The sequence below is a fragment of the Eucyclogobius newberryi genome, unplaced genomic scaffold, assembly GCF_026437365.1.
Source record: "Eucyclogobius newberryi isolate DKJ021-1_F unplaced genomic scaffold, fEucNew1.0.hap1 SCAF_14, whole genome shotgun sequence".
Lineage (NCBI taxonomy): Eukaryota > Metazoa > Chordata > Actinopteri > Gobiiformes > Gobiidae > Eucyclogobius > Eucyclogobius newberryi.
The window spans coordinates 4,556,273-4,576,604 of record NW_027315768.1 but is presented as its reverse complement, the minus strand read 5'-3'; the positions used below and the strand labels follow the sequence as shown (position 1 = coordinate 4,576,604).

The 20,332-nt window shown below is 44.4% G+C and overlaps 1 protein-coding gene across 1 annotated transcript; it reads left to right on the top strand.

The window, feature by feature from the left end:
• Window positions 1–1,587: 1,587 nt before the first annotated feature.
• Window positions 1,588–20,131, top strand: lonrf2 (LON peptidase N-terminal domain and ring finger 2). Its single transcript, XM_072444206.1, has 13 exons — window positions 1,588–2,178; window positions 2,954–3,292; window positions 9,297–9,415; window positions 10,932–11,054; window positions 11,810–11,974; window positions 13,413–13,611; window positions 13,705–13,774; window positions 13,998–14,112; window positions 14,185–14,306; window positions 17,718–17,904; window positions 17,997–18,131; window positions 18,220–18,369; window positions 18,445–20,131. The coding sequence occupies exons 1-13, from the start codon at window positions 1,755–1,757 to the stop codon at window positions 18,601–18,603; spliced, it is 2,307 nt and encodes a 768-aa protein (XP_072300307.1). The 5' UTR covers window positions 1,588–1,754; the 3' UTR covers window positions 18,604–20,131.
• The last annotated feature ends 201 nt before the right edge of the window (window positions 20,132–20,332 follow it).

The window sequence follows — 20,332 nt, the reverse complement described above, 5'->3', positions numbered from 1 at the left end:
CTGTTAATTCGGTCCCGATCGTACAAGTAAAGTAGAAAAAATATTTACATAAAATACAATAGATAAAGCAGAAAAAGTGTGATAAAAGAGTGGAGCGTTGCAACAGACTGCTAGCGGGACCAGCGCCTTTATGACGTTATTAATGTGGCTATCTAATAAAATTACTCTCTAACACCCTCTCCAAATTAGATTTTTAAAAATGAATAAAAGACAATATAATAATAGACAAATGAAAATATTTAAAACAGGTTAATTTGTGACCGGGCACAATGTGACAAAATTACATGACTCTAGCTTGAGTTTTTATAGCGGGAAAAAATGGTCGAAAAAGTTTCCGTAATTATTATATATGTTTATTTTTCCTCCCTAAAACCACCCCAATTATGACCCCCTAAACGTTTACGAAAACTCCAAAATCAACCAAAATTCAGGATTGGTGATTTTTTTTTAATTTTGGTGTCTAATTTTGGCGCCGCCTCAAATTTCAAAATACATTACGGTAATGACGAGCCTTTTTAATCGTAGACTTATGAAAATTGGTACAAACATACCTCATAAGTAAGGACAATTATATTATAACCCCACCCTAAACCCTACAGGGTGCACATTGAGCGCTGAACCAATTTTTTTCAAAGATTTACACCTCTTTTCTAATATTTTTTTTCCACAATGGATTTTTTTTCTTGCAAGTTCCTAGTTTGTGAATTGTTCGCTGACAATGACAATACAACTGCTTCTGACAGGCCTGCATGGTGTTTACAGGAGGAATGTGGCTGGAGCATGTGCTGCTGACCCCAGTGTGGTCAAGCCTCTGGAGCCGCTCTTCTGTGCAGCTTTACTTCATCACTGAAGGTTATACAATATGAGCTTATATAAAGAGACACATAATGCGCCAATCAGCACGAGTCTCGTGCGTCACGTGACGTGCTTGAGCTGCTCTCAATGTAGAGACAGAGGACCCACAGCCTTTAGCTCCAGAAGCTAGCTGGAGCCGCTGAACATGGGAGCCCGTGAAAGGAATGGGCTTTTTCTGTCTGTTCTCCATTTTTCAGCATAAGAACATGACACCTGCATTGGAATAATCGTATTTTTTGGCTTTAGGACATTTGGAAAGACTTTGTGTGGAGACTTCGACAGGCAGTTTGAAAAGAGGACCGCAGTGGTGCGTTAGCCTCGTTAGCCTCGTTAGCCTCGTTAGCCTCGTTAGCCTCGTTAGCTCCGTGGCTCGGCTCCAGCTCTGACAGAAAAACAAGCGCTGAGTGCGGCCGGATAAACAACACTATTCTCATCTTGGAGTGTAATTCATCCTCTGCCTCTCGTCGCTTTATTACACCGGATCTAAAGTAGTACAGTTTATTAGTCACTAGTTGTATAAGTTTCTACGGTAAACTAAAACTGTAAGCTCCTTACAGCAGCTAAACCTGGAAGAGTTGAACCAGCGCGTTGTTTACAGACAAACAGAATGGATTATTGAACACAACAGAATTAACTTTCATAAAATACATTTGGCAGGAATCTCATATTGTCTGAAACCCCCAGAGGCGGCAGTGTGAGCGAACCTCCGGGGCCAACTAAAGGAATTTAAGAGTTAAACTTGTGAGTTCTCATCTAACCCAGAAGCAGCGGCTCGTGTTGTGATTGAAGCGGGTCTAAACGCCCACTTCACCGGCCATGGAGGAGAGATCCAACCGCCGCGGAGAGACACGACACAAGTTGAAATAAAATCGTTTCATTTGCCAGTAAAGAAGAAGAAGATGGAAACCGGGCACATACACCACCAGGGTCCGGGCGAAGTGTTCGTCCACCCGCTGTCCAACCCGGGCGCAGCGGGCATCTGCCCCGAGATGCTGGAGGTGGCGGAGGAGGCGAACACGGCCGGGGACTACGACCTGGCGGCGGAGATCTACAGCTCCCAGCTCAAGGACGTGCCGCAGCCGGACCGCGGCTTGTGTCTGCGGAAGGCCGACGCGCTGGCTCGGGCGGGCCGGGTCTCGGAGGCGCTGGAGTCGTACTGCACCGCGGCGGGCATCGGCAAGCTGCAGCCGCACGAACTGCCACTGCTCGTGGAGACCATAGCCAAGAGTCTGCGGGAGAAGGAGCTGGGCGCGCCGGGGATGCACAGCCAGGGCGCGCCGGGGATGCACAGCCAGGGTCACGGGGGAGCGCCGGAGTTTGGAGGTGAGGATCATGTACACAAGAGAAAACAGGTCAGAGTGGGACGTCAAAACACATCCGTTACCATTTAAATTCATTCATTTACTTACTTTAAACTTAAAACCTATAAGTTATCTGTCCTTTTCCTCTGTATCTGTGTTGCGTTGCAACCATGAAATTTTCCCATGTGTGGACAATAAAGGAATATCTTATCTTATCTTAAATCCCCCATGGTTGTTGCTGGTGTGCTTAATGTACATATTATATTATATTTCTGTCTGTCTGTCTGTCTTGTTCTTAACTGAACAAAAGCAGAATTCTGCTCCACATCTCATGTCAGTTTAATAGTCTACCTAAAATCAACTTTTAAAAGAGCAATAAAACATTTCTGTTCATTTTAAAAGAATATCTGATATATAATATAATTATTGGCGAATTGTGAAAAATAACTAGGCTTATTATAATTCTCTTTACGTACTTTATAAGATATGTTGAATTTTTTAAATAATCAAAGCAAAGTACAAGGATATGGGCGGGAATGGGGGTTAGGTGAAAACCGGACATTTCTAAGCACTCAAGTCGTGGTCGCAGGACAAAGGTTAGGGTCACTAATGATGAGACAACTGCTGTAATAAGGTTAAAACCTCTTTAGAGTTGATTTAGCATAATATGTCCCCTTTAACTCTTAACTATTAGTATTCTAGGGTTTTGAAATGCCTCTAATAACCCATATAATAGCTTTTTCCCCATCAATCCCTTCTCATTATGTCTACTCTCTCTGCCCATCGTCCTTTCCCAGAGTGTCCAGAGGAGGACGAGGCCCTGGATTTGTTCTCGTGCCGCCTGTGCTGCCGCCTGCTCCTCGACCCCACCACCCTGGAGTGCGGCCACACCTTCTGTAAGCCCTGCCTGGACCAGCAGGCAGCCCCGGAGTGCGCTCAATGCAAGGTCAAACTATCACAAGGCCAGCAGAGCAGCTCGCCGCCACGCAGGATCAACGTGGTCCTCAGCAGCCTCCTCGAAAAACTCTTCTTCACCGAGAGCAAGGCCAGGAAGCTGTGGGGCGAGGGCGAGCTGCTGTGGAAGAGGCACAGCCTGAAAGAGGCCTTGGACAAGTACAATACTGCACTGGATTTGGGTAAGTCATTGATGGGTTGAAAATGATATCTGTTCATAGTGGTATAATCTGCTGTTTAATTGTCAAAATGCTGATGTTTTGTCCAGACTTGCCACAGCAAGTGACCCTAACTCTAAGCATGGAAAAAGCCAAAACAAGTGAACATTGTCCTACAAAAATAAACCCCAAAAATAAGCCATCGCTAATGCTCTATTTGGGGGCCATGGCGGGGGCGATATGCACGCCCGTTGTTTCAGTGGTGAAGTTATAGGCCCGCTTTACTTGTGGGATATAATCATAGAATTGTTTTATGAGCAAACATCTTTCACAAACGTGGTGTGAGCAGGCTTTTAGATAGGATTTGAAAACATCCAAATAATTTTGTCCGAATATGGAAAGCCCGTGCGCTGTAAACGAGCGCACGTGTACCGTGCGAGTGGCCGGCCCTGCACTCGAAAATGCCCGTCCAAAATACGGAAAGACGGCCCTCTATCTGAAAGCCTGGGTGTGAGTACAGCGCCAGATCAACTCGGGGAACTTGCAGCTGTTCAGAGCAGCGACCAAAAAGTGTGGTGAGCAAACCAGCAAGAACTGGTCACAGAGCGGTGTTGTGTTGCCTGTGATAGCACGTGTGACGCAATAATATGAAACTACAAAACCAATGAATCCCGTGTTTGCTCATTTCCTCATCGGAGCCACAGAGTGAATAGAAGCCGGAGCCCCGCCTCCCGCATCCCACGAGTTAATCTAACCGGTGGGATAAACGCCGACACACCACAGCAGAGCGGGAAGCGGTGATCACTAGATCACTATTTTATTCAATATCTGCACCAATAAGGCCATTTCAATCTGAAGCGCTCACTTCGGAGAAAAGAGAACCGTCTGCCAAACCTGGGCGAGGATTTTAAAATATTAAAAAATAAGATCCGATGACCTACCTGGAATGTTACCGGAAACGCACAATATATATATATTTTTTGGCCTAACTTTATCAACAATGTCTTGCTCTGTGCAGCTTTTACTCGCTCGGCTTTCTCCTCCAGTTTCCTCTTCGCCGTAGGCATTTTGACTGATTGCATCACTGTCGCGACCGCTTGTCAGGGCCAACGACGTACAGTCTAATTGTGTTGACGAGTCGAGGTGATAAACTGTTTAGCGCCGCGATTCAAGCTCACAAGTCTGAATTATGACATGTGATGTTAATTCTACAGCCTGCGCTGAACACTATAAACTTGTGATATATTGGGAGCTCTCCAGCGCAGGCAGTGGTGCGTGACCGCCTGCGTGCTCGGGGGTCGCTCACCTGCACGGGACTGAACGTGTGCGCTCCCTCCGCCGCGCTCACACGTCCCCTCCGCTGTGGGCAGCCACCAGCGCCCCGACCGTATCAGTTAAGACGGGAATTTCTGGGATTATATCAACAACCCCAGGCTTAATTTGAGAAGATTTGATTGATTTCTATGATTGGTCCTTTTGTGCTTTTTAAAGTATCGGCCGCTGCGCACGGCGCATAACCCAGGGCAGTGTTGCGGCTTTTGATTGATTCAGGATAAGGGCGTAGCGGTCCGCTACGCTAAATAGGGCTGGGGGAAACACTGTAACTAGTTCATAGGATCAACAGAATTTTCTTGGCAATTTTAGCCACTTCTGCTCATCAATTAACCGCATGGTTTAATGAATGAAAACCGGTGTTTAGGAGCAGGCTTTCATCTTCTGAGCAGTTTGAAAATGTGCAGAGAGAGCAGCGAGGACGACTATGTGACGTGCTACTTTGACAAAACCTTGATCTGCTTTAAATGTTCACTTTATACGCAGGGCAGGTAACTTTGGTTACCATACAGCTTCAAAAAGAACATTTTCTCAGCAAAATAAGACTCGACAGCTTTCATGCTTGTTATATTTAAGGCAAGCATGAGTAAATCACCAGCCTGTGCGTACCTGTAAACGAGTGAAGTCTGTGTTTTCTGTGGATGCAAAGGGGAAACCATTTGCAGTCTGAGCACAGGTCACTTCATACGACTGAAAGTCTAGTAGTGTTTGAGCGTGTAGTTCCTGCATGTGACAGAAACACTGTAGCAGCCAAGGTGCGAGTGTGGAGCAGAGTTAAAGGACCACATCAGAGCGCGTTTTATCCAAGAGGGGTTCAGAAGGAGCTTCAACTTGACTAGTGCAAAAACTTGCGTATCATCTCAAGGTAGATGTGATGTAAAGTGTGATCAGTGCATCTGATGCATTGCATATCACAATCACATGATGTAGTATTCTAGTGTCTACGTCATGTCTTGTCCTGTGTGTGGCCATTTCCTTACGGACAACCAAAGTAATCTTGAACAATTATTACATTTTTGTTGTGTGATGTTGTCATTTACAATCAGTATTTCTAAACCTGATGATCTTTGATCTAATTATCTGATCTGCATTTTAGTCAAATATGTTCAAACCGTCATAGGTTCGTTCAAATACTGAAGCAACCACAGAGTTCTATAAGAAATTCATCTAAGTCATCATAACACAATTTCAGACTCAAAGACTCAATGACTTTCAACCAAGCTGCAATATTTCATTGTGAATGTGGGAGATAAAGAGTACTATTGACCTTCTGCAGAATTGTGTTAAATAGTGAATAAATTGTCTCAAATCCGGGTGAATTATTATTTTAAAATACCATGTAATAAAACTGGTCCTACACGGTCCTGGTTTCAATGAGAAATGCTGAAAATCTGAAAGGTTTAAGCGACATTTTGTTTGAAGTAGTGATGTCACGGTATCAAGTTTTAGGATCACAAATAACGTGAGAAATATCGCGATTTTGTGATTAATCAGGATTATAAGTAAAAAGAAAGGAAACCTTTTATACAGTATTTTTGTATGTTTAAACTAAACTTGCAAATATTCCTGTGAGAATGAAATTTGTTTTTACAACAAATAACCTGCCTATGGATTAAATAATATAAGTGGAATAATATAAGTTGGCCCCTCATTGTAGTGCGTTTAAGCATTATGTCAGTCATTATTTAGATGAGCTCCATGGTAACGCTCAGGGGGGCTTTTTTTTGGCTCACAACTACAAACAGCTTTGTGAAGAATCAAACGGTGCTTCCAGGTACGATTACGCTCTGGCACTACTTGTCTCCTCTTCTCTTCTCCTCCGCCCTCTCGCTCCTCCTCCTTCGAGCTCGGGCCTTTCTTGACTTCACTTTCAGCTTGAGTGGCTCCAACACCGTCCGCGCTTTGCCCCGTGTAAACGTGTGAAGCAGCAGCATTAAAACGACTGTACTCACGCTGACTGTAGCTTACACTGTTGATGCACACGTATATGGACCGTGTGTACAGAGTACGAGTACTACACAGTCACATGTAGCACAATCCAACCACAAAAAGTGTTTCAGTGAATATTAATAGTGGAGCACTTAAACATGTTCATTGGTATTACATTTTGATAATTTGTTGATATGTTGCATTAGAGAAACCCCATTCTATGACAGTTCTACGTTTTGACAGTTCTACGTTTTGACAGTTCTACGTTTTGACAGTTCTACGTTTTGACAGTTCTACATTTTGACAGTTCTACATTTTGTCAGTGGTTGGAGCTCATAATAAGCTTCAGGTTGATACGTACAACTTAATTTCCAAGTGGGCTCCTCAGCCTGACCCACTTTCATGAGGCGAGTGTGCGTGAGTGTCCAGCAGAGGGCATTGTGTCTGAGGTCAGTTGTTACATGATCCCTGCTCTTTCATTACCTAAGCAGCACACATATTCTCAGACTTCCCCTTTTGATAATGCTTATTACCTGATGCAATTAGATAAAGCTCCGAGCTCTATCTCACTGACCTATTTTATTGTTTGTTGTTGTCAAGTTCTTTCTTTAGTCCTGATTGTTGCTGTGGGTTTGCTTTAGTTCAGATCCTAGTCTGGGCTTGTTTAGGAGCTTCTTTTGACCTGTGTCCATTTATTCTCTTCAAAATTAGGGCTGCAATTACAATGATGGTTTTAATTGTCCAAATTATTATTTCTTTTGTACGTTGATTTTTGAACCAAATATAGGTTGAAATATGGTGACTGATTTTGTCATTTTTATTGAAAAAGGCTTTGGATTCTTTTATAACAGGTCTTTTTCTAGTCCACTAGTCATGATGAGTTGATTAATTGTTGAAGTCCTATTAATATATAGGCACTTGTCCCTGTGGAAGTACTTTGCCAACATTGTGACACAATTTGTATTGCTCGAGCACAGCACACTGCTCATCTGTTCACACGTGTGGGGGAGCATAGAACAGTGGAACGCTGCTAATGCTCTTGCCTGACCCGCCAGCCCCGCCCACATTCATTTCGAATGCGTCTCGGTCTGGACTCGGAGTCGTCAATAGCCAATGAGATCGTCGGTATTCCATCTACCGACCAATTTACCGATCCCAGGCGGAGGTTTTAACACGTCACACTGAGATACGGAAGTAGCTCTTCACCCCCGTTCCAAAACATTCAAGATGGCGGACCCGGCTCGTGACCCGGCTCGTGGCCCGGCTCGTGACCCGGCTCGTGACCCGGCTCGTGACCCGGCTCGTGGCCCGGCTCGTGACCCGGCTCGTGGCCCGGCTCGTGGCCCGGCTCGTGACCCGGCTCGTGACCCGGCTCGTGACCCGGCTCGTGACCCGGCTCGTGGCCCGGCTCGTGGCCCGGCTCGTGACAGAGTGTTTACTTCTGCTCTCGCTTCGGTTTGAACAATCAGGAAAGTCCGCTCTCCTCGCCGTGATGAAAGTGCGATAGATGCGGTTATACGAAGGGCGTCATCTCGATTCAGGAGACATTTTCTGCGTTCAGGACGGAGAACGTGGAACACGCCTTGTTGACATGGGCTACGTAATATCCGGTTAAGCGTGTCACATTTTTGCGTCACTTCTGGGTTTATGTGATTGGTTCTGTCTCTGCTCTAAACTCCGCCCTAGAAATTGAACCGCAGCGGTCGAGCCCCAGACCCACACACAGTCTTGATAAGTAGTTTGCCAAAACGTGTTGGGAACGGCTGGTCAGGCAAACACAAGATTTGAGTTTGTTGTCTCTAAAACATGGAAATCCACAAAATAGTGGACGGTAATGACTTTAGGCGTGTTTGGATTGATCCACCCTGGGGTGATCTGTAGTGTTTCTACTGCACAAGTGAATTGTACCTCCCTGTTTAAGGGGTACAAAACCAATGCCATCTAATTTAGAAAACTATAAAATTAATACTAAGTTTGCTTGATAAAAAGGACCGTACATAACTTTACCTTTTGCTATCCATACAAATATATTCAAACAAATCACACGCCAAACCAATAACTGCTCACTGACTGTTGCTAACCTGGTTCATTCTTTGGAAATGTTGGTCAGTGACCACTATAACAAAACATAACATGATGAATAACAGAAGTATGATCTTTCATGAAATAAAACTCTGTGTTCTGTAATGGTGTAGTAACTGATGAGTCACCTGAGCCAAAGCGGTCGCCTTGTATAACCAAATCCACCTAACCTGGCCTCTATTGTAGTGTGGCTGCACCAGTTACATGACATTCATGTTATGCATTGGCCTACTTCTGACAGCCTCCAACGTCTGTCTGTCTGGAAACTGACCTCTGCTCTGTGTTGTGTGTGTCTGTGTGTGTGTGTGTGTGTGTGTGTGTGTGTGTGTCTGTGTGTGTGTGTCTGTGTGTGTGTGTCTCTGTGTGTGTGTGTGTCTCTGTGTGTGTGTGTGTCTCTGTGTGTGTGTGTGTCTCTGTGTGTGTGTGTGTCTCTGTGTGTGTGTGTGTGTGTGTGTCTCTGTGTGTGTGTGTCTCTGTGTGTGTGTGTGTCTCTGTGTGTGTGTGTGTCTCTGTGTGTGTGTGTGTCTCTGTGTGTGTGTGTGTCTCTGTGTGTGTGTGTGTCTGTGTGTGTGTGTCTGTGTGTGTGTGTCTGTGTGTGTGTGTCTGTGTGTGTGTGTCTCTGTGTGTGTGTGTGTGTGTCTCTGTGTGTGTGTGTGTGTGTCTCTGTGTGTGTGTCTGTGTGCAGTGCCCTCCAGTGGCCGGCTTCTGGTACAACGTGCTGAGCTGCACATGGAGATGCTCAACTTCAGCCAGGCTGTGCAGGACGCCAGCAGCTTGTGCTGCATCTCCCCGCACTGGACCAAGGTGAGGTGGACACACACCTGCACCTGCTTTAAACGCTTCTACACCAGAGGAAGCAACAATACTATTATTCCTCTTATCCTTTGTTTGTTAAAAATGTAATAAACATTTAAATAACCAACACATGTTTTTTATATGGGTAATATTTTTGAAATGGCAGAATTATGAGGACCGTTGTACTTATGTAATCATTATATTATAATGTCTTAATTTTTATTATGAATTAGTATTTGTTAAATTTTTTTAGAAGAATAAACTCATCTCACAGAACAGAGAAAACCAGAGCGTGAAAATCCAAACATAAGAAGACCTCAACCATTCATCAGTAGAAACAAATGAAAAATCAAGAAAAGTCCCATTTAGTCTGTCAAATGTGTCCATTAACAAATGAAGTTCCATTTGTCTAATGTCTGTTACTATGTCAGTCCAGTCATTGATCCTTGGTGCAGTTTGTTTCAGCTATTTTTTTGTGATAGCATTTTTTCCTGCTGCCAGTAGTATCTTCCAAAGGTATCCGTTTATTGTGTTCATGGCAGGAGTTTTGAGGCCCTAATACATAGTTATAACGTTGAGAGGCTGATACCTTTTGTTATCCAGATTTGAAATCTCAAATCTGTGCTGTTAGGCACAAACAGTTGACGCAGGTGCCCACGTTGTAACATGAGATATTGACACAGAAAGATGGTACACGATAGTGATGCGGCGGTTGTCTTTTGTCTGGCCCACTGCGCCACGGGTCTAATTAGACTCATTTCACAGTAAATATGTCTGTCTGATTGTAATAAAACACACAATATTTTGAAGTTTAACATACAGAGAACACAATTGAGCTTTCCCTACTGTCCCCTCTGTCCTTGATTACTCTGTAAGTTTATTACTTTGTGTGAACTGATTTACCTGTGTCTGTGCCTTCACATCTGGTTCGATCTGCTCTTGAGCTTGTATTTAGCGAGTGTGTTGTAACATGAGATATTTACACAGAAAGATGGTCTGCGGGGGAGATCTGACCTAGAAAGTCTCATTTCAATGCTGCAGGTTCTAAACTGCAGATCGCCTTATATTGCATGTCCTCATGAGTCTTTGCGTTTAGCTTCAATTCCTCATTAGACTCATTTCTCTGTGAATATGAGACTGATTTTAATAAATCGCACAGTCCTTCCCCCGATGTCTTCTTCGACAGTGAGTCAAACGCTTGCGCTTCCTGCTAGTGTGCCCCCCGGTGGCTATTAGCCAGGAAAAATCTATAAATTAGCCGCAGGGTTCAAAGCGTTGGAAAAAAGTAGTGGCTTTAAGTCCGACAATTACGGTTCTCATCTCATCTTGTCCGTCTTTTTTGGGATTATTTGGATTAAACTCTGATTTTAAAGCAAATTCCTGCAGCTGCGGAACAAGTGCGTCTGTGTAGCTCATCACCATAACTCACATGATTGTTTTTTAAGCGTATTTGAGAATTGCATGTCCTCCCGAACTCAATCCAATACCATTTAGGTTCATGATCGTCATCGTTATCTCCATGCAGGCACACTACCTGAAGGCTACAGCTCTGACCAAAGCGTCCCGCACGGACGAGGCGCTGCTGGAGTACTTCATCTGTGTGTCATTGAAGCCGGACTGGACCCAAGTCAAACTGGAGGCTCAGAAGGTAACAGTGCTGGGCTCTTTCACTTCAATTACCACATACATTAAACAGTTTAAAAGTGTGAAACTGTTTACATGACCTTCAGATCAAAAAAAAAGTAATCTAAACAAAGAACATGACTCTGAGGTATCGATCGGCCGCCGATCATGATTGGTCGATCATAGCAAAAATCACATGCAAATGGGCCGATCAGGCGCACCGATCACATTCACATCGCCGTTTGCCTTGAGGCAGATGATCTTTAAGTAGCAGTGTCGTTTAAGCTCCTTATGAAACCCTCTTGGTTAAAACGTGCACTGATGTGGTCCTTTAAGTCCAGGATGTATCGCCTGCTCTCGGAGAGGACAACCACACGGAGCAGCCATGTGGTTCTGTAAACACGCACAGAACTACTAGCTAATCTTTTCGTTAAAAGAATAATAGAGGTTCAGAGAAAAATTAGTATTCTCTCATCCATATGAAGCTCTGACGGGGTCGTTTTCCAGTACGCCCAAGGAGTTGGATGTAGTCAGTGTCAGGTCCGTATGATTGAAACTAGGCTGCAAGATATTGCGGGGTAAAAATGGAACTGTGATGTTTCTGTATTCAATCTTGTGTTTTCGAGGGTTAGGTTTAGTGTTTATTGCGAAATATATTGTGTAGCCCTACTTGAAGCCATTTCTTTTACCCCATTGGTCAACATGGAGAAAAAGATGAGATTTAAAATGTGATGAATGACTCCACTGTACAGACCTGACACCTGTGTGTTTGTCTTGTAGGTTCTGAGTGACCTGTTTTCATCCGTGTTTGAGAAGGAGGACATACCCACACCCCTGCATCCTCTCCAGGGTGGACTGGCCACTCGCCTCATCAAACCTGCTGCTTTGCTGGGCTCTCTGAAGGCCCCCACACACAGAGCAGGCCCATGCTCCTCCTCCTCACAGGTACAGATGCATACACCTGGACATAAGTCTGTACACATAAGTAGGGATGCAGACCTAAACCCACGTTCAGGTTCAAGTCCGGATTCTAATCCAGAGGTTCAGGTTCAGGTTCAGACCTAATGAGTCCTGCTGAACTCAGGCCATATTTACATCATGTTATAACAGCATAACACAAGACACTTGGCTCAATTAAGTTGAAGACACATGAACAAGGACGACTGTCAAACACAAGGCTTAACTGCAGTGAAATAAACTCAATTTATCTGGTTTATTCACTGTTTATTAACAGAAGTTACAACTTACAAATCACAAGCTGCTAGCTGCTAACACACATTCATGTGTTTTACTAGAGGAACAACTCCTGAACAAGAGCATGTTGAGTATTGGTATTGGAGCAGCTGTTTCTGCTGATACTATGTTTGTCAAGTGTGTTACTGGTTTGACTGGGCTGTTCCCACACCTGAAGTTTAATGCTTTAGATACATTTACACTCTTTAATTTTGCAGATCCATTGGCATCAAAGTCAGGTAAAAACCTTCAAAAACTAGCATAAAAGTCAACTCGAACCACTATAAATCAATGAACTTAGCAGTATCAAAAATAGAATATGAAAATATTTTACACAACACACAATACATCATATTAACAGCATTAAACACAAGACCATATTTAACAACTGTAGAATACAAATACTATTACAAAATATAAGCTCCAATTAATGAATCCAGCAATTAAACAATTTTACTTTGACTTAGTATTTACTTAGATGTATAAATATGTATATTGCACATTAACCCACCTAAATAAATGCTACATCACAACATAACAGTTATTTTATTCATATTGTAGCATCTCTAGTGTGTGTGTGCTGTCTCTGGGGCGGAGCTAAGAGCGGCTCAGGAGACCAGGTAGTTTCTGATGTTCCTGTTCCATCACCATGGTTACGGCCAACAGTAACCAACTCTGTTCAAGAAATAAAGTGACAACTTCGGTGTCTCGCGTCTTTAAACTCATTGCGCGGCTTCAACTTCTGCTGCGGGGAAGACGCGTGCGTCGCTGATGCTCCGGGCGCCATTGACAGCGATGTCAGTGTTTACGTCTTTTCCAGCGCAAATTTCGCGATCTATGGAATGTTTCAGATGGTTTAGATTCTAGAACGTAAAGGATATAGAATGTGAGTGGTAGATTTTTAATGAGTCCAGAACCGAATCACCGGGTTTAGTTTTTTTTGGACCTGAACCGAAACATTTTTACAAGTCCAGATTCGGTCCATCGTAGCGGTACACATCCCTACACATAAGATAGATATGCATAGTACATTGTACATTTTCACAATGTAGCTCTAATTCCAGTTTCCTATTTGAAAATGTTCATAGTAACGAGCTCAGTTGAATATTTCAGCATATTGTAAGATTGTTGTGTTGTATCTCGTTGGCAGGACTCTGAGCTGAGTGTGTGTAAAAGTGTGGATGACTCCAGACTGACTGGGAGTGTGACCTCTGACCCTCTGGATGACCCCAGCAGCTCCAAGAGCCTTTCCAGTGTCCTGGCTGCTTTACCGGCATCCCCTGGTGGCCTTAAGAGGAAACGCAGTGTAGAGGGGCCCTCTGGAGCCCCATCCAAGCTACTCAAGCCAGGTGAGCCTAGTCCAATATAGAGCCTGTAGTTCATCCACTCCTCTCTCGTGAAAAAGTGTAATTCACTTTTCTTGTCTGTGTCCCCTGCTGCAGTGTGTGGAGGACGGCTGGTCCCAGCAGAGCTGCTGGACAGTGGAGACCTGGAGTGTTCTCTCTGCATGAGGTGAGGACACTTTGCATTTTCAGGATCAGAACGGTTGTACTAAGCGGTACAGCAAAACACTCATCCTGACAGTGACATCGCTTAAAGGAGAATGAATTCTGCAGTTTTGACTCCGAAGTCTCTGGACCCATTACTGACCAATTCTACAATAAACAACATTTTAAATTATGATCTAGGCTGATAATAAAATATCACCAAATATAACGTCTTCAATGCTCTGCAGATTGTTCTATGAGCCGGTGACCACTCCCTGTGGACATACCTTCTGCCGCAAATGTCTAGAGCGCTGTCTGGACCACAACCCCAACTGTCCGCTGTGCAAGGAGAACCTGTCCGAGGTACGTCCAGAGCGCGTGCACGCACAGAGTGACCTTAAAGCATGGCTCTGACTGTGTTCTGTGTGCCTGCAGTTCTTAGCCAACCGCGGCTTCAACAAGATCCTGCTGATGGAGGAGGTGCTGCAGCGTTACCTAGGAGACGAGCTGGCAGACAGGAAAAAGATCCACGAGGAGGAAATGAAGGAGCTCTCCAAGTATGCTGCGCACTCATCCGCCACATATTCACCTCACATCATATAAATATGCACATGAACAGTACTTTTTGTAGTATTGTTTTAGGTTTTTATTACTTAAAGGAATTCTGGAGGATTTTTTGGCACCAAATCTGAGTCTCATTTCCTCGTGGCGTGGACAGCCGAGTAGTTCATTCACATGTCAATCACAGGATGCACCTGCTGCACACCTGCAGCCTCGCGGCTCGTCCCCTGAGAGCAGCACGTTTCTCTGGCTGTGCATGTGTGGTTGATAATCCGGTGTGTCTGCATTGATCTATCATAATATAGTTCCCTCAGTGTACAGTACTGGACAAAATTAAGACAGAGAAAGACGGTTCCAGCTCAGAAGAGACAGAAATCTATGGAGATGAGAGAAGCGATGCGATCCGTCGCGCTAATAAACAAACGCACGTGTAGCAGCGAGGCATTTGTGTGCGTCCGCACGGGGGTTTGTGTGCACACGTGTGCGTCCGCACGGGGGTTTGTGTGCACACGTGTGCGTCCGCACGGGGGTTTGTGTGCACACGTGTGCGTCCGCACGGGGGTTTGTGTGCACACGTGTGCGTCCGCACGGGGGTTTGTGTGCACACGTGTGCGTCCGCACGGGGGTTTGTGTGCACACGTGTGCGTCCGCACGGGGGTTTGTGTGCACACGTGTGCGTCCGCACGGGGGTTTGTGTGCACACGTGTGCGTCCGCACGGGGGTTTGTGTGCACACGTGTGCGTCCGCACGGGGGTTTGTGTGCACACGTGTGCGTCCGCACGGGGGTTTGTGTGCACATGTGTGCGTCCGCTTGAGTTCTCAAATGGGTCTCCTGCTATGCAGATGTCCTATTATATTTGACCAAACCAGACATTTCCATACATAACATGATGCCTTTCCTTGATGATATTGGTCCAAGTGTGGTTCTCCATAAAAATGGTCAACATTCTTTGACAAAAACGTCCCCCTCTTTTTTCCACTATAGCTGGTGTGACCCAAAATATGAATTCCAATGGAAAAATATTGAATGCAATGTGATGCCAGAGGTTCCTGTACAGGAGGAATTACAACATGGAAGGAGTTGATCAAAACATACACACTAATCAACAATGTTAAAATTAGAGGTCGACCGAGTCTAAAGAAAGAATAAAGTCTAAGACGTACAAGTACAGTAGGTGGGAGTGAACACTTTATAAATCACGTCATAAAACACCAAAGAAGAAGAAGCAGTCTATGGTTACAAAATAATAAACCGATTCAATCTTCTTACAATCCAGTCACAAGAATCATGTAAGGCTATAGTTACTTACTTGTATAACACTCCATCCCGTAGATGGAGGTAAATGCACCAGTGGCTGCCGGCCGCCATTAAAAGCAACAACACAGAAAGTGTCTGTGTGTGACGGTGGTGGAGCCGCAGTGGTAGAAGTGGTCACTCTCACTCACTCTCACTCACTCAGACTTCTGAGATCTCCATGGCCAAACAGTATCTCTGCAATGTAAACTAATAGGAAAACTATTACACACAAAAGTCACAATCTACAAAAAGAACCTTGAATGATGAAAATCCAACAAGAAATGCGACTCAAGAAATGGTTCAAAAAACATGTTTCTATAAAACTAATAGTGTTCTAAGGATCATCTCAAAATGGGTTGAAGCTGAAAAGACTACATTTTTTTCGTCTCTCTCTGGACCCCCTCCCCCCCAGAAAGACTTAAGTCTCGCTTCACATACAATTTTACGCATTGATAAAATGATAGTAGCTTGATAGACCTGCTCACCTCTGGTGAACATCTCTGAACATCCTTTGGTATGTTTCAGTAGAAGTTATGAACTGTCCAAATAATGTCACCTGTCGCACATGTTTGTTTACTCATTCCACATGGTCACGGGCCCTAGGGGCCATAGGGGCCCTACGCCACATCCCATTCAACCGAAACTGTGAGATGACCACATTGAGATGGTCTCAAGAGGATGAGAGAGTGAGAAACTAATGTTTCTTGTCAAAACCTGTAATTGTCAATTGCCTGTGTTTAGACTTTAGACATGTCAGAATGACAGAAGCAGGACACGCCCTTTTGTCTCAGTGAGAATCTCACGTCTTCTGTGATTGGCCGAAACCTCATGCGGGTTTGTTTTGTTTCCTTCTTCCGGTCAGTGGTAGCACGTTACTAGAGCCAAATCTCTTGATAATTTTCTGCGCCGCGTCTTGCAGCAAAAAGCTTTTCCAACTTTTCTGCACCAGCCGCGACGGCGACGCCCGCCCCGCCCCTTGCGCGGGACACGGCACACCGTGCTCCCCCGTGCGCTCCCCGTTGCACCCGCGCACGTACCCGCCCCGCTCTGCACATGCACTCGCCCTCCCCAAGATGAAAAATGTTAAGTCTTTTCAGCTTCAACCCATTTTGAGATGATCCCTAAGGGTACGAATAGGTAACTTTTAATTTGCCATTCTGAAAAACTCATCATGATCACTGATTGTTCACTGATCGCTGCATACGCTACATTTGTAACTTTGTAGTTCCAGTAGTCTCATGTGCCATTGTCATTTTATGACAAACACTCATTTTAGTGTTTGTTGGTTTTGTACTTTTTTCAGAATGAAAGTTAAAGTTTCCTTAGTCTTTCTCTTTCCCTCTCTCTTCCTCTCCTTTTCTGTCTTTTTGCGGTATAGCGTAAAACACATACTTTGAAGATGTACAACTACAGCCATTAAAAGTAATACAACAACAACAACTATCAATGGGATGCATCCGCTACAAAGTAGTTCTAGTAGTTCTGGACTGTTGCCATGATGATTGTAAGTCGTGCTATGATCATCGAGAAATCTCGAAAAGACTAAAAGATTGAGGAATACCAAAAGTAATTGCAGGAATCACACAAAACATATCCACAAAAACAAAAATCAAACTAGAAATGTGTTTTTGTCATGATCGTGGCACATGGAATTGCTAGAACTAAAAAGTTCAGAGTTTGCAGACAAACTCATCATATGAAAAATAAAGTGAGGATGCATTACAAAAATAATGTATGTATTTTAATTTTATGAAAAGAAAGGAAGTAAAAATGCACAACATATTTCTTATTTACTATTTTCTATGGGAAATACAACTACCTTCTGGGGAAAAAATGTCATCCTCTGACAAAGTTGCAAATGCACATGACTCCACATGTGTCTGGGTGATGACAGAGAGGTACAGATATTTGTTTTGGATTTTTCATTTTTTGTGATTCTGAAACACTTTTGTCACAAATAATTTTCCTAGCACAAAATTACAGCAAGAAATGCAATCTAAAATGGCACTAGGAGGACCTGAGAGTTAAAAATCATTAGTATTAATATGATCTGTGGAATACTGGCTTCAATTGGGGCTTGAACCTGACTCTTTATTTCCTGTTGTTCCAGCTTGAACCAGGAAGTGCCAATCTTTGTGTGTACCATGGCCTTTCCGACCATCCCCTGCCCTCTGCACGTGTTCGAGCCACGATACAGGCTCATGATCCGCAGGTCCATGGAAACGGGCACCAAGCAGTTTGGCATGTGCATTGCAGACGACCTCAAAGGCTTCGCCGACTACGGCTGCATGCTCCAGGTGCGCCCCTGCCACTCACCTGTCCATCTATGTCCAGCTCTGAGCAATGACGTGGGCTTCATCTAATGCTGCTGTTGAACGTGTGCTTACAGGTGCGAGATGTCAAGTTCTTTCCTGATGGCCGCTCTGTGGTGGACACCATCGGAGTGTCCCGTTTTAAGGTCCTAAGTCACGGTCAGAGAGACGGATACAACACAGCCAAGATCGAGTACCTGGAGGACAAGAAGGTACGTCTGCATGTTCTGCACACTCCGTACTTCCTTTTCACTTGCACGTGCAGTCGGTTCCTGTGCTTTAGCAGTTTGTGTGGTGCAGGTGGAGGGGGAGGAGCTGGTGGAGCTACTGAAGCTCCATGACATGGTGTACGAGCAGGCCAACAGCTGGTTCACCTCGCTGCGAGACAATATGAAGAGCCAGATCCTCAGTCACTTTGGACAGCTGCCCACCAGGGACCCAGACCCACCGGTCAGAACCTGCACGTGTGATAAGAAGTATAGGCTTCTAGTTGCCTTCCGTTGTCTTACTCTCCTCTGTGTTTAGGCCAGTTCTAGCGGTCCGGCCTGGTGCTGGTGGCTGCTGGCCGTCCTGCCTCTGGAGAACAGGGCCCAGCTCGCCATCCTTGCCATGACGTCACTCAAAGAGCGCCTCATGGCCATCCGAAGGGTCCTGATCTTTGTCACCCGCAAGCGCTCGCGGTGAGCCGCCCCAAAACCACTGAGCGCTGAGGGCCATCGCTGCTCACTCTTACCTCTGTTCTCTATGCACCACTTCATCCGCACACTCACACCTACTCTTACCTCTTTTCCACCCACACTCGGACAATGCATACCTCCTGCTACACTGTGTGGACAAACTCGTGCACTTCCAGGTGATGCCAAACCATAAGAGACGGCACATTATTCCGAGCTTCCTTAGAACCGCAGCAGAAGCATAGCAGAAAAACATGTCTATGCTACTGTCCAAAGCTCCAAATTGATTGAACTGATTCTGAACTTATTTCAACGGGGATTGACCAAACTGCGATTGCTATGACTTCCTCAGATCAAAAATAGTACATTGCCTTTACCTGATGTAAAATATTCCTGACCAGAAATGAGAGACTGCCAGGTGGAAAAGAGGTAACTGCCACCTTTTTCTGCTGCTTTACATTTACAATAGTCACTCATAAAACTTTGTGGGAGGCAAAATATTGTATTCGCTTTTCTAATTCTCTTTTTATGTAATTTGAACAAATCTCCCAAAGATGGAGGTGAATAGCACTAGACACTACGCTAATAAAATCTACCCAAAAGATTGACTGCTCATATATAGAAAGTGTTCTAACAATTAAAGACTCAAATTCACTGCAAAAACAGTATTTATATTTTTTGGGGTGAAGGGGATGCAACCGTGGGAAATAGAAAAAGGACCTATAATGACTTTTAAAGTTAAACTGGAGCGTTCTCATACACTTCGGAGTCTAGAAGTAAGTTGCTTTACTCTAAACCGGAAAGTGCCAATGCTAGGTGGGCTAGGTTTGTTAGCACACAACTTTTGGCTCTGTAGTCTCTGCGCTCCATAAGATCTAAAATGTCATACAATTCTCCTCATGTCTGTGGTCTGCACTTTTTGTCTCACATTCATAATTGCACTGTAATACTGTCAAATCCTTGGTGTGGACTGGGCTTAATTTGACTCATTTAGACTTGCACCATTTGCACCACTCCATGAAAAGCTGAATCTGAATTGAACTGAACCGCGACTAAAATATCCCATAATCTGAACTAAGCCTGTGTTGTAACGGAAAGAGCACTTAACCATATGTTTGGTCCCTCGCGATATCCTTCTCTTATTCTTCCGTCTCTGGGTCACTTTTCCCTTTCCCTGTTTTTTTTATATTCCCCCAGAAGCTAAACATTGACTGACGCGTGGCTGTAGCGGAGCCTTGAGAATGTACTTTTACCACAACTTCTCCGCTCTTCTTCCAGAACAATACTGTACGGATGCGCAAAAACTCTTATCTCTCTGTGCAAAAGTAGTGTCACCTGGGTAATGCAAACTGCAAACTTTTTGTTGTCATATTGTAGCCTATCCAGGGGTTTAGCGTCGCTGGTATGACATGGTGTGTTTGAGTATGATTTCTATGTATGTTTCTACTGTGTCTTGGAGAGGCCTTTTATTGTTTATTTAAAAATGGGGGAGCTCTTAATACCTATTTTGTATTCGCAAATAAACGTTCTGAACTCTGCTTCTGTCCCTTTATTTCAATAACTTATATATTTATTCCCAATTGAAGGCACTTCAGCTTCTTCAGCTTCTTCCATTGGACCATCATTTCTTTTTCAACAGGACGATGACCCAAACAGACGTCCAGCTGTGCTCTGAGGGCTGTTCGACCAATAGGAGAGTGACGGGTGCTGTGCCAGATGACCCGGCCTCCACAGTTACC